General features: G+C 38.8%; 1 protein-coding gene across 1 annotated transcript in view; it reads left to right on the forward strand.

Moving 5' to 3' along the window:
* Positions 1–14,239, forward strand: part of shq1 (SHQ1, H/ACA ribonucleoprotein assembly factor) — a 59,650-nt gene that overhangs the window by 33,591 nt on the left and 11,820 nt on the right. Inside the window, exons 9-11 of the mRNA XM_055022935.1 lie at positions 912–965; positions 4,221–4,344; positions 10,770–10,890. Coding sequence (XP_054878910.1) covers positions 912–965; positions 4,221–4,344; positions 10,770–10,890 — 299 coding nt within the window. The remainder of the gene's footprint in view (positions 1–911; positions 966–4,220; positions 4,345–10,769; positions 10,891–14,239) is intronic.

Genomic DNA, 14,239 nt, shown 5'->3' on the forward strand with positions numbered 1-14,239 from the left:
ACAGGAAGGAGGGTCACCCATTACAGGGTAACACAGAGACAGACAGGACAAACAATCATGCACACTCACACCTAAGGAGAATTTAGAGAGACTAATTTACCTAACAGTCATGTTTTTGGATTGTGTGATGAAGCCTGAGAGAACCCATGCATGCACAGAGAAAACATGCAGAGTCCAGGAATCAAACCCAGGACCTTCTTGCTGCAAGGCAACAGTGCTACCAACTGCACTGTTGAGCAACAGTTCCAATTGTTCATCTGGTGTATGTAAACTGTTACATACACCAGATGAAAAATCTGGTGTATGTAACAGATTGTTCCAGTTTATATGCATTCATGCATTCATGTTACCAAACTGTTAGTTTACATACACCAGATGAAGACACATACTCCTGTCTGAAGTGAAATCAGACCAAACTTCTCTTTTGGTCAGTTAGAATTACCCAAATAACAATTTCCATTCTTTCTGGAAGCTCTGAGATTTCAAACGATCCAAGAGTTGGGATAAAACAATCCTATTTGACGCCCCACTGGCATCAGCGGGGTGATTACTGCAAGCATGAACTGATGGGAGGGTTGTCAGTCAAATCTCTGTCGCTGTATAGCAGAAGAAAGCGATGGTTGATTTTTAAACCTCTGCTGAGATTAATAAGATCAAGGAATAACCTCTGCTGAGATTAATAAGATCAAGGAATAAGATCAGCTTCACGTGCAAGTATTGGCCAATCTCCCAAAATAAAGTAAGTAGGCACAGATAAATCGTTGGTTGATAAATTGGTACACCACTAATAGATTAATTTACTTTCTGTTTGGGAAATTGTACAATAGAGACAGACTGTATCAAAACTCCTCCTCTAAATGTTCCTCCTCTGTTTTTAAAGTGTCACAGAATTGTTCATTTCTCCCCGGCAGGTAGAGTCACCATGGACTATTAGAAAACTCAGCGGTACTCTGTGTTGGCTAGAGGTGAGGCTACATTTTTTTAAAATACTGAACAATTATATTTAAGATGACTGCAAAAAATAATTTTGAATAAATGTTCCAGTTCATATGCATTCATGTTCCCAAGCTTAATTTTAATGTTATTTATTTATTGGCAGATAAATAACTATTGGCGCTTCAAGATGCCGTATTTGGTTCTCATTTCAGCTATAAAAGAAAAAAAAAAAGTCAAGGAGGAACTCAGAATTACAAGAAAAAGGCCTAATTTTGATGTTCTAAGTCATAATTATGAAATGGAAAGTCACATAGTCACCCATAAGATTATGGGTGCTCAATCTTCTGGAAGCCCATATTTCATAATCATGACTTTGAATCTCATATTTATGATGTAGAAAATCTAAATTATAAATAATAGTCAATCATATCTCCTATCTCAAGATTGTGATTTTGAATTTCATACTTATAGATTTATATCTCAAGTTCAAATTATGACTTTTTATCTCAAAAATAGGACTTTGAATTTCATAAGTATGACTAAAGTTGGGTAGTAACTAGTTACATTTACTGTATTACAATTACTAGAGTAACTTCTTTTGAAAACAATTACTTTCAGGAGTATTTTAATATGCTGTACTTTTCACTTTTGCTTCAGCAATTTTATTATGAAGTATCACGACTCTTAAGAAAAACTTCGGAATTCGATACACAAGAAGTGAAAAACAAATGTATTTTAGCCAAATATTCACCAGATGCAGACTTGGACCTGCAGTTTTTGATGAAGTTTCTTAAGTTTTTTTATTAAACAAAATCTGATTTGGAAAAATGTTCTTCTGCCTGATCTTGTTTTTGTAGCTTGTCTTTAAAATACCCAAATTTCTACTCAACTGGTCTGTCTGGTGATGTAATTTTTATATATTAGATAATTAATAATTTGATAAGTTACTCAGTAGTTGAACCTTTTATCAAATACTTCTTTCTACTCCTCTTGAGTAATTTTTTGGATGGCTATTTTTTACTTCTACTTGAGTAAAAATATGTTGAAGTAATGCTTCTCTTACTTGAGTTAACTTTTTTAAACTCAGATTAAGACTTTATATTTCATAAATATGACTTTGAAAGTCAAAATTTGACTTTCTATCCCATAGTTATGACTTTGTGTCTCATAATTATAAGTTGGGCAGACACATTTATGAAATGTGTAGTTATGATTGATGATGGTAAATGGTAAAGATTAGCTGAAAAGGACTCCATCGCTTTCGCGTTGCAGAGAGTTTGAAATTTTGCGCCAATCAGTTTGTTTTTCTTCTGTCTTTACTGCTACATCTGACCACGCCCACGGCCAATCAGTGAACAGGAGCTGGCCCTACTCCAAAGCAGACTGAAAAAGCAAGGATTGGCCTTGAAAAAATGCCAGTGGGAGCCGGAAAGCAAACCGAGTAGAGTGGTGCGTGGTTCCATAGAACCAGTGGAAAAGGGGCATTAGTTCCCCTCTAACAGATGTGACCTCAGAGTGTAAACCTTCAGCAACAATATCCACTTTAGTAAAGATGGAATTTCTCAGTCTGTCCATCATAGATTGAATCCTAGTATCTGGAGATCTAGCTGCATTGTCTGAGTCCAGCATCTTGGATAGATGGTGTTTCCTTTCTGATTGTCTTGATTTTTATGAGTGTTCGTATGCCGGTTGAGACAGTGGGCATAAAACAGTTTAGAACCACTTGAAAAGCAACTGCAGAGTACTTTTATTGATATCACTATAGTGATATAAAAAAAAGTCTGGTTTCTTCTGAACTAACAGTCGACACGTCCACTGTCCACTGCTTATCATCTTTACTTATTTATTTACTTTCATTTATTTACTTATTTATTGTATTACTATTGGAGCTTTGCAAAGACATTTTGCACAATATGCACATTTTAAATGTACAGTTGAATGACAATAGTCCGTCTATGTCTATGACATGGCTCATCTTGTCATTAACACCAGGGAGTTGTGTCAGAGGCTGCCTCCCAGAGCCTATTTGAATATTTTAATGGGTGTTGGATATGCTCATGTGATCGGACGAGAGTTCCTGGAGGAGACTGTGATTACAGATTGAGAGGTGGACTTTTTTGTTTATGTCGGTAGCGGCGGCATTGAGGGAGAGAATGGTCTTCGCCTGCCTGGCAGCCCTTTTAATGCTCATCAGGCAGTCAGCAGGGCTGTCTGCCTCCATCAGCATAGCATCTCCTCCATCCCCCGCCAGCTCCATCTTCGCCTCCCTCCTTAATCTCAACAATAACCAGCTCTGTCTTCGACTGGCAGCCCGTTTACGAGTCACCATCACCATTTTCTCACTCCCATATCTGTTTTTTAGGTCTTACTTGGTGCCTCAGACTCTCCTTCATCTACAATGGTATACTTCGTGTTTGCTTGTCCTCATTTGACTGAGCTGGTGTTCCCGAGTCCCCTGGCGAGCAGCAGCAACAAACCTTATTTACACTTCTGCTAAACAAGCCCCTGGGAAGGGTACGATCCCTCCCACCCCCGACATACGTTCCACAACCTAACAGTGCATCCTTTACAAGAGGAGAAGGGAGCGGGAAGCCTGGATAAATAACTTTAAAGTAGAGACAGCATGCAGTGATTAACGAGAGGCAACGATTAAGAGACCAGGGTCGCAGAAGTGTTTAAGAACTACGAGTCCCCTTTTTGGTTCACTCTATAAAGGAGTAGTTGTGAGGAATAATTAGAGCTTCATATTTAATCCGAGGAACTTGGGAATGTAAAAAACGATAAGTCCTTTGTAGTATTTGATAAAATAATTGATCTCTTTTGCTCTTTCATAGACTAGATGAACCACAGACTTGTCTGAATATATAGACAATAGTTACCTTTTTCAAAAGCCCCTATGACTTCAAGTTTAAACTGAAGTAAGAAGGGCTAACTTTATGTGGCAAAGTGTAGATGAATGAGCCAAACACACCCAACGATGGGTTTTATATCCCAACTGTCCTCTGACAGAACTGCAATAATTTGGGTCTGATAAACAAATGATGATAAACAAATGAAAGAAACTTGTGAAATATGTTATTAAAACAATTCATTCAAACAGTTTAAAAAAAATGTTACACAAAGGAAATACCGGTGACTTCACTTTGGACATTGAGATCTAACTTCATGTTTAAGTCCTCTTCCTTCAGGATGCCAACTCTGATTCCAATTGTCAATTGAATTCCTAGTACATATTAACTTTAAGGTGGGATACATTTCACAAAGTCATGTTCTGTTTTATGCAGACCTACAGCTGCTCACGAGACGTCCTGGTGTCCTTTGGGCGGAGGGTTTTGTGCTACCCCCTCTACAGACACTTTGCTTTATTGGCCTCGTCAATTTGTGACACGGCTAAAATTTTACAGTCAGGTGAGTCACCAAAGAGCACCACACAACATAAAAGTTTAAAAGGGACTAGTAATGCACCTGTTACCTTCAGAAAGCCAGTAGCAATAAGTATTTATGTGTCCATCAGTAATGGGATGTCAGAGCCAGCTCTGCTAGTCCTAGAAATTTGGAAAGAAAAAGTGTAAATTGTATCTGTAACTTCATTTTTTATTTTGCAAACATGTTACTTATTGGTATTATTGAATATTTCCTTTCATTTCCTATTTAAAAATGTGCCCTTGGCACATCTGGCAAGCTGCTCTGCCTCAGGACCTGCTGTACAAATTCAGCTACCCTTTTGACAAAAAGACCATGAAATATGCCATAGTTGGCACTACTGACAAAATTATCAGCCAATCAAAGTTTATATACTTTCATGAACTTCTTAAGGTGTTTTAAAAACTAACTATGAGCGCTATGAGTGGCTAACAACTAGGACAGACGCATGGATTTTATTTACAAGTAATGAGTGAGTGTTACTTTTGTATTACATTCCCATACACACGTTACAGAACATTATTACTTTTAATTGTTCACATGTGCTATTTGAGCAGTTTAGATTAACATCGATCTTATTTGGGGAACATAGAAAGATTTCGGTAAACATAGAAAGATTTCGGTAAATTGCTGACCAATTATGTGTTGCGTGTATATTTTGTTATATATATATTTGCTGAACTTGGAGTATTTTTATTTACTTGCATATTATTAGATGGCTGGAGCTTGGTGTAGTGAATAGTTTTTGCATTGTCCTTCACAATGTGTGTATTGTTCAGATATAGTTGACGCCTACTGAAGTCCCTGACTGAAACCCCATGGCATGCCACTGGACATCCATTGTAATTGGAATTTCATGTAATTGTGAAATTTGAAATTACAAAAAGATTTGCTTAATGAAACATGGCAATTTAAAAAAAAATTTAATTTAAATTTGTAATTAAAATATACTATTCAAGCATGTTAATGTTACATAAAAACCTGTATACAAAGTATAACTTTAGTTGTTCCAAACAGCATCTGATAGTACACTTAGTACACTTTGAATTGTTCTTTTCTACAACTTAATTACTATTAAAATACAATTAGCACAAAATTAGTTGTTCTAAAATGACACACTTCAAGTTAACTAATCCTAAATGAACTTAAAGTATACTCATGATTAGTCTGACAAGGAAGACGCCCCTGCAGACTGTGAATAGTCAACAATGTAAACACACTTGGTACATCTAAAGGCTGAGATTATCCTGCTGGTGACAATTCTAACACTGGTAAATGAGAGCAAATTAGGCCTTTTAAGCCCTGATTAGCATTTCGTCAACTCACCGAGTACGAAGATTAGTATTCAAGACTGAGAGAAAAGACAGTTTGTCACTCTTTCCCCACACTGTCTTTCTCATATGTTCGAACATCTACTTCCATTTTCAACCTAATATATTTTTTTAGTTCACAAAATCTAATACTCAAGCCCAGCTTTTGGTAGGAGTTACTGCTTTGTTCTGAGTTCCTTGTAAAGCTTGGAAATTGAATAAAAGGAACAAGTTTGCAGAAATACTTTTTGAATTTATTAATTTTCATTGTTAAATTGTTGCAACTTTTGGTACAAATAAAAGTCTAGCTCTTGGATCCATTCACCGACCTGCTGATCTGTCCATCCATAAACCACCCAGGCAACGCACAAACAAGCAAGCTAACTTTTCAGTCAACATAGAAATGTGTAAGAACCCTGTTCATTCATGTTTCTTGCTGTACTCCTTCATAGTTCAAACATTATGCTCAAATGAGTAATGTGGCTCTCCCCTAATAATCTGTAACAGCACACTGCATCTTCATTAATTTGTCATAGTGAGGGAAACTAATGCACAGTCCCATTTTAAGCCATTCCATTCACAAGGCTGCTTAAACAATCACTCATAGGTATTAGCAAAACAAACCTTTCCACAGTGGTAGACAGGTTAGGGCTGCAGAGGAAATGCTATCCAGTGGTAAATATTTAAGCAGCCCTTAGGCATGATGTTAAGTATTCCCAAAAAGGCCCTCCACCTGCATCAGAAGTGTAACTCAGGAGCTATCAGAAATGCAGGGAGGAGCAGGGAGTGTAGGAGACACTGGAGTTAGGAGGTATGGAGGCCAGCATGAGGATAATGTCATTCTTTTACAAACATGACAGGAAAGCTATATGCTACCTGCAACAGGATCTAGTCGACAGATGTCTTTGTTCATGCATCCAGATACTTTATAGAAGATGCTGTAGTCTCCTGAATGTTGAGAAGGCTGGGAAAGCTGAGGCATCTGATCAGAGAGAAGTTAAACAACTCTGACCTATATTATACTACTACTATAATAGTAATTGAAAAGTCAAAAAAGTGTACAACCGAGTCTGAGTACGTTCAGGGTAGTGATTTTCTTTTATTGGTTTTTACCAATAGTCCCGTCACAGATTAAATGCTCCTGACATGGTGGAAGCTGTGGCTCTCAATCTTCCAAGCATTCATTATTACTGGAAAAAACCTTACAAACGCAAAACACTTTCTACAGGTTTGTTTGGTTTACAAAACCTGCTACTGCTCTTAGTTTTTTTTTTTTTGTTTGTTTTTTTTTTTTTACTTTGTTGATCATGACGGATTTGTAAAAACAATAAAAAAAGAGTTAAAGCATCCAAGGGAGTGAACTTTCTATACCCTTTACTAAAGGGTATAGAAACATCGTGTTCATTTGAAATAATATTTCATCACTGAAGCTCTTGCAAAGAAAAATTAAGGTTATATGTTCGCTGATCCAATGATTTTTCACTTCAAAATCTCAACAAACTGTTAAGGCCACAAACTGAATCTGCCCTGACCAAAGTGAGATCAACTTTAAAACATCACTTTTCTCTAATACTTAAGACTGCTGTGAAAATTTTGCTGCAGTATGAGACTATCAACAGCACATCTCTTATTCATGCACTCCTCAAGCCTGGAAGCCTGATGGTGATGACAATTCTGATCAATTGTCATCACCATTCAGTTCTCCATCTGGGTTTTGTGTCGTAGAGCTGGATTTCTCAGGATGAATTTTTGGTCAATCAGAAAACTTATGACATGGGCTGAAGGAAGGAAACATCTAAAACATTCAGAGCAGTGTGCCTTGAGGACCTTGGGTTAGGAAACATTGTGTTAGGCTTTTGGTTGTTGGAGAAGAGTCCTCAAGAAAACATATTAGAGGCAGCAGAACACTTGAGACTTGTGTAGAGGTTCACCTATGGGCAGACAAAAGCACCAAAACATCCTGCCAAAGATAAAAAAGTAAATTATTTGAATTTCTTTCTTAGACAGGAACCCAGTTCCTCCATTATTATTATTATTATTATTATCATCATCACCATCGTCACAGTTCTGATTACAGACACTCTCAGTGAGTGCCAGTTGAAGACATCCTCAAAGGAAGCGGATCCACATGGAAAACCATTTGGACCAAGCCATTGGGTTGTGTTAGAGTGGCTCAGTCAACTTAAAGTGCCAGACAGATGTTTTTCAATTCTGCAAATAAAAATAGGCAAATATGCTTGTAAATCTGCAAAGCTGGTAGAGAGATTTAGCTTACCTGACCTTTACTAATTTAAAAAGTTTGATTGCTTCTATTTAGCTTGAATCAAAGTGTAACCTTTGCTCTAGTTTTCCACAAGCTGAGAAAATGATAGTCTTCCTGTCGAGAAAAAAAAAGGCCAAGTCTTGCAAGCATATGTGCTTTTGCCTCATATGATCCAAATTCTTCTTAGGACACAGCTCCCCATGTATAACCCCATGTTTTAAATGAGAACCAAATGTTAGTTTAAGCTTTTCCTCACTGTTCGTGTGCTGTTTATTTGGATTGGTCGGGAATGCCAGTAGACAATGCCAACCAGCTCAGTGGAGGTTAAGAAAAGGTGATTCTCTGGCCCTAATGGAGTTGATGGCCACACTATTAGGCTTTTTAAATGGTTGATTGAAAGGGAGGCTGGAGCAGTTCGTTTTGGTGGATAATTTTGGGAAATACATACTATACATACTACCATTCTGACCATATTTCAGAATGATAGGAGTAGATTTTTTGTTGTTCTGCAAACCCGATGTGGAAACCCAAACCATTTCAAATCACATATGCAGTGTGGCAGGTGAATTTTGCACTTACAGCAAATGCCTTTTGTAGTTTATACATTTTAATGCAAAATCTTTTGTCATACTTACTTTTTAAACTTTAGTTAATTTTGTTCAGTTAAAATGTTTGCACACGAAATAACATGTTATGCAAAATTCATAATTTACCTGTTTTATACTTCCATTTGGGTCTCTTCTGCTTCTGAAAACAACCCAAGCACTTAAAAAAACTACCTTTATTTTTTGCTATTTTAACAAAATAATAAAAGATTATTAAGGCTTCTAAAAAGAGCATACAATGACAATATTTTTGGGTGTCTAGAAAGTGAGCCATTTCAAAACCTTTATGTAATGTCACAAAACAGAATCCAGTTCACAATTCATTGCACTTGACATATATCAGAGATGAACTCCTGTCACCTGTTGTGGGTCTTCTGACTGTGATTATAAGTCAACAGCAGCCCAACCATGTCATGCATCCTCGTTTTGCGTTGCTAACCTTGAAAAATGATGGCCTAATTTGGTGTGCACAGCTTGCAGAACTGTACAGAGCGTCTACATTATGTTGTTGACCTAATGATCAATTTTGTAAACAGCTGAACCACTAATTGTTAAATGTCATCTATGAAGCAACATGTGACATTTACAACACTTTCCTGCAAGGTTTTTCCACAGATTTACTAAGACCATGTCGAAATATGTGATGAGCCAAAATATTACTAATATTTCATCCAAATTGGCATTCACTCACCTCATTGATTTTTTGTGTTCCAAATGCTTACGTGACCTAGGTGTGTAGAGGCAGATGACTGAATACTTTTGAGTGTGTTTTAGTTTCCTCTAGAACTAACAGCCACATTGATCAAATGTCAGGATGGAGCAGCTGTTAGAAGCAGCTCTTGTACCTGTGGCACAATGCAGTCAGACAATGAGTTGAATTAGAACTGCATAACTTATTGAATCATAGTTGATATTGCAGTGTAGTTGTATGGAAATCATTATTCTCATCAAAGACTTGGATGGAATATTTGGTAGGCTCCTATATGTCAAGTGTCTTCCATTCAAGTATCTGTCCAGCTGGATATGTTTTAACAGGCCTTTATGCCAACTCCTGAGCTGTGGGGTGAGGATATTTTGTAATTATAAAGTATGAAAGTCATGTGAGTTAATTGGATTGTATCTCCCGACAGCATAAAATTAAATATCTTCCTGAACTTAATCAAATCTGAATCATTAGAAATGTGTGTAGAGCTAAGTGTTAGAAAAAACTAAAAAAAAAAAAAATTCCCAAAGGTGTTCTATTGGGTTGAAGTCAGGACTCTATTCAGGCCAGCCAAGTTCACCCACACCAGACTCTGCCCTCCATGTCTTTATGAACCTCCAGAAAAACATCTCCACACTCCAATGTAGTCAGAAAAGTACCGTTGTCCTAGCAACCTAGACTCGTCTATCAAATGGAGAAGTGCAATGTGTCATTCCAGAGGACGTGCTTCCACTGCTCTAGAGTTCAGAGGCCACGTGTTCTACACCACTGCATCTGATGCTTTACATCACATGATGGTAAAGCACCCTTGATCCTGGCTTGGATCAGGGGTGGGCAATCCTGGTCCTCAAGGGCTGGTGTCCTGCAACTCTGAGATATCTCCCTGGTCCAACCCATTTGAATCCAATAGCTGAATCACCTCCTAAGTGCTGTCAAGTTGCGAATGCATTGCATTATTGTCAGGAGTTAAACTGAAGCAGAGAACTCAGCACTATGATTGTTTTCTTTCAAGGTGTAGAAAGGATTGGGAAGTATATATAAGTGCAATATTGGTAAATATTGGCCCAGCTGCAGTGAAAATATTGGATTTTGATATTGGGCCAAATTTTTATAACTGTGCAATCCTTTCTTACAACTCATTGCACAACAAACACCAGCATTATGCAGCCTCAATAATAAAGTTACACACTATAGATAGAACCAGCATTAAATAGAATGCAAAAGGAATCCGATATAGGTTTCTAGTGTCAAGGTTGTTAAACACACAGTCAGGTTCTTTGTCTCCTATGACTCAAATGAGTCCCTTCTTTCCCAGGAACTCTTCTTGAAACATATGGATCAAATTACCCTGCAGCATGCTAGGATTTCCCTCTCATCTCATACCTTGGCTTTTATGTATGGAACAAAGACTGTGAGCCTTAAAATGGATGCTGCATCTGCCAGCAGCCACAGCGCATTCTCATCCTCTGTACAGACTTCAAATAACACTGTTTTTCCATTTGCCTGCCACGCTGTGTTCCCGTGCCAAGGGAAAGCCTGTGTCCTCAAATGCCTGCTGAATATTCACAAAATCTTCAGAGAGAATGACCCAGCCTACATAATGAACGACTTGTACATCACAGATTACTGCATCTGGATCCAGAGGGTCAGGTAAGTTCATCCAGGCACACAAATCTGTGCTCAGCTTCATACACTACCATCTTGAGGGAATTACCTTCAGAGCCATGGGAAGTGCCACTCAGCTCTTGCAGAACATTAGTAATTTAGATGAGAGGTCCAGCCGAATGATTTGTCTCAGTAGGGACAATTCAAGAGTGCAAATAGTTCAGTCGGTTATTTCTCGCTACTTTCCTGCTACTTTTCAGCTACTTTTCAAGCAGAACTAGCAAAACTGAGTTATAAAATTGTTATTATCATACATTTTCTTAAACTCAATAGACAATTTATGTAGACAACACTAAGCATGGTCTCTGAATGACAATATTATCGTTTATCACAGCAGATTCTGGGACAGTTAATTGGCCAGCAAAATTTGTCATTGTGACAAGCGTAATTGAGAGTTCCTGAAACACTTAGACTAAATACAGACACGTTCTACAAATTAGACCATTTTTGAAAAAATTATGAGCTCCTACAATAAATTCACTTAGAGGGAAAGAATACAACTGCACACCATGCATTTTCATATGGCATCATTTTCCATCCACTTTACAGTGCTGTGCTAATGTATATTCAAGTTAGGGGTTGTAATGTGACAAAAAAGTCCAGGGTGTGCAAGTCACTGTAGCTCTTAACATCGAGAATCTGTGCTTTATTCTTCAGAAGATTCAGGTCCTGCATTTTCTCCTCCTCCTAGTTCATATGTAAAATTTACTCACATACGTTAAAGGTGAGCCTGCAAGCACTTTTCTCAGTAATGAACTCTGTTTTACTCTTGGCAAAAGTTCAGCTGAGTGATGTACTCATCCAGAAAAAAGCCCAGTTGAAAAATGTGTGCCTGATGTTGTAGGCTCGGTGCCCAGATGTATACAAAACAGGTCCGCAGGGATTTAGTGTAACCCCACCACCCGTCCACCTACGTCAGTTCCAAATCTGAAGTTCTGCTCTGAGAACAGTTCAAATGCTGAAATGCAAGCAATGAGCTGCAGGGTTTAAGTTTGATGGCTTGTGTTATGTCCTCAATTGAAGAGTCATCTGGACTGTAGGATTGGGACATAATATTTGTGAATATTTTCAAAGACTTAAAAAAACACACTGTCTTAGAAAATACTTTTACAGGGTCTTTCCAAACCCTGTAAAAGAGTATCTGCCTGAGAATTCCCTACATATAAATGAGCTGAAGACAATTTTTGCGTGTGTAGAAAAGTTGCATATACACATAAGTAAAAGATGAAACAAGTACGTTGTTTAAAGTTAATTAAAAAAAAATTCTCAAAGAGAAACTTAATGTTGTCGTAACTCGTGTCGTCCAAGTGTGTTCAGAATGGTTGGATCTCTGGCTAAGTCTAAGTCTAATCAAATAGCTTGCCATCATCAGTGTGTGAATCTGTGTCTGAATAGGAATGAAAGATGAAAAGTGTCTTTCAATGTCTGCTATGTAAGTCTGATGTCATTTAATTTAAAAAGGTCTCTGACGGAAGACTGTTGCTGTATCAGTTTTATGACACGCTAATTGCTCAATTTCCAGTCAGCAGAGTATAGATATTGCACAGCAAGTATGTCATGGAAAGGTCCAGAACTTTAACATGTTTATTTTCATTAATTAATTATGTAGGTGTGGAGTTGGTTCAGTGTTCCATGCACTATTGCCCTGTCGCATCAAAAACACAACACTACAAAATCCACAGTCTTAAGGAACTCTGGGCGAATCTCATCCAGCCCCGGGGCCTTGCCGCTCTTGACCCAGCTTAGCGACCTCATTCCCAGAGATTGTAGAACTCTGGGGACTCGACCCAGAGTCCCCGGGCTCTGCTTCCTCAATGGAAGGCATGTTGGTAGGATTGAAGAAGTCTTTACAGTATTCTGCCCACCTGCCACAACGTCACAAGTTGAGGTCAGCAGCACACCATCCCCACTATAAACAGTGTTGGTGCTGTCCTGTCCTAAGATGCTGGATGGTGAGAATCACTTCAAAGCCGTGCGGTAGTGTCGTCGAAAAAAAGTATTTCCAAGCACTGTTCAGATAAAATCACTCAATCAGGCTTATTCATGAATTGTCCACAACTCAGAGAGCTCATGAGACAAGCCAGTCTGGATGCAAAGCTCTGCCAGGCAGAGACAACATGTAAGATTTATACAATGATAAGGAATGAAAACAAGGGGCAAGACGGTCTGGTCCTGATGCAGCTGTGGAAATCAACCTTCCAACCTCATACATGTACCCCAAATAGTTATTTTGGTGAGAGTTCATAAACATTTCATAAGACATGACTTGCAGATGTGACCTTATTGTAATTTTTTTCCATGACAGTAGTCTTTCTTCATGGCCTCGCTGAACTCCTAACACGCTCAAGTTTTTGCCTCAGCAACCACCAAGCTGCAGTACTGATCAGCTGCTTTTGGGGTTCCAAAGGCCTAAAAGGCCAGATAGGATTCCTTCTTCTGCCTCACAGCATTCCTCACCAAAGTCCACCAGCGGGCTCGAGGATTGCTGGCTTGGCATGCACTGACAATCTTGCAGCCACAGCTCTGATAAGCTGCCTCGACAATGGAGACACAGAAAATAGTCCACTCAGATTCAATGTCCACCATTTCCCCCAAAACGTGTTCAGAGTCTTCTGGGAGAAGGTGGGAGTTAAAGCTCCATCTCACGGGAGTCTCTGCCAGTAGACCCTCATAATACATTTGGGCCTGCCAGGTCTGATCAGCATCTTCTCCCACCACAGGAGCCAACTCTCCATCAAGTAGTGGTCAGTGGACAGCTCCGCACCTCTCTTCACTGGAGTGTCCAAGACATACAGCTTCAAATTCAGTGAGACAATAAAGTCGATCATCAAACTTTGGTGACATGGGGTGTACTGGGGTGTACTGGTCCCAGTATTAACTGGAGTGCTCTTCAAACATGAGAGGAACATTTAAATGGAGTAAAACTGAGATTGAAAATCCAGTTTTACAAATCTGAAACATGGAATACGAATCTGAATTTATCCAATAAAGTCCCAGGGACCAGTACACATGGGGTGTACTGGTCCCAAGAGAACATATGGACACCCTTGTGCTTGAACATGGTGTTTATTATAGACAGTCCATGACCAGCACAGAAGTCCAACAACAGAACACCACTCAGGTTGAGATCAGAGGAGATCAGAGGGGCCGTTCCTATCAACCACACCCCTCCAGGTCTATCTGTCATTTCCTATGTGAATGTTGAAGTCCCCCAGCAGAACAAGGGAGTACCCAGGAAGGGGATTCTCCAGTTCCCACTCCAAGGACTCCTAAAAGGGTAATCCAATCTGTTGTTTGGTGCATAATCTCAAACTGTCAGAACCAGTACCCCCAC

The sequence above is a fragment of the Poeciliopsis prolifica genome, unplaced genomic scaffold (assembly GCF_027474105.1).
Source record: "Poeciliopsis prolifica strain line A6 unplaced genomic scaffold, Auburn_PproV2 SCAFFOLD093, whole genome shotgun sequence".
Classification (NCBI taxonomy): domain Eukaryota; kingdom Metazoa; phylum Chordata; class Actinopteri; order Cyprinodontiformes; family Poeciliidae; genus Poeciliopsis; species Poeciliopsis prolifica.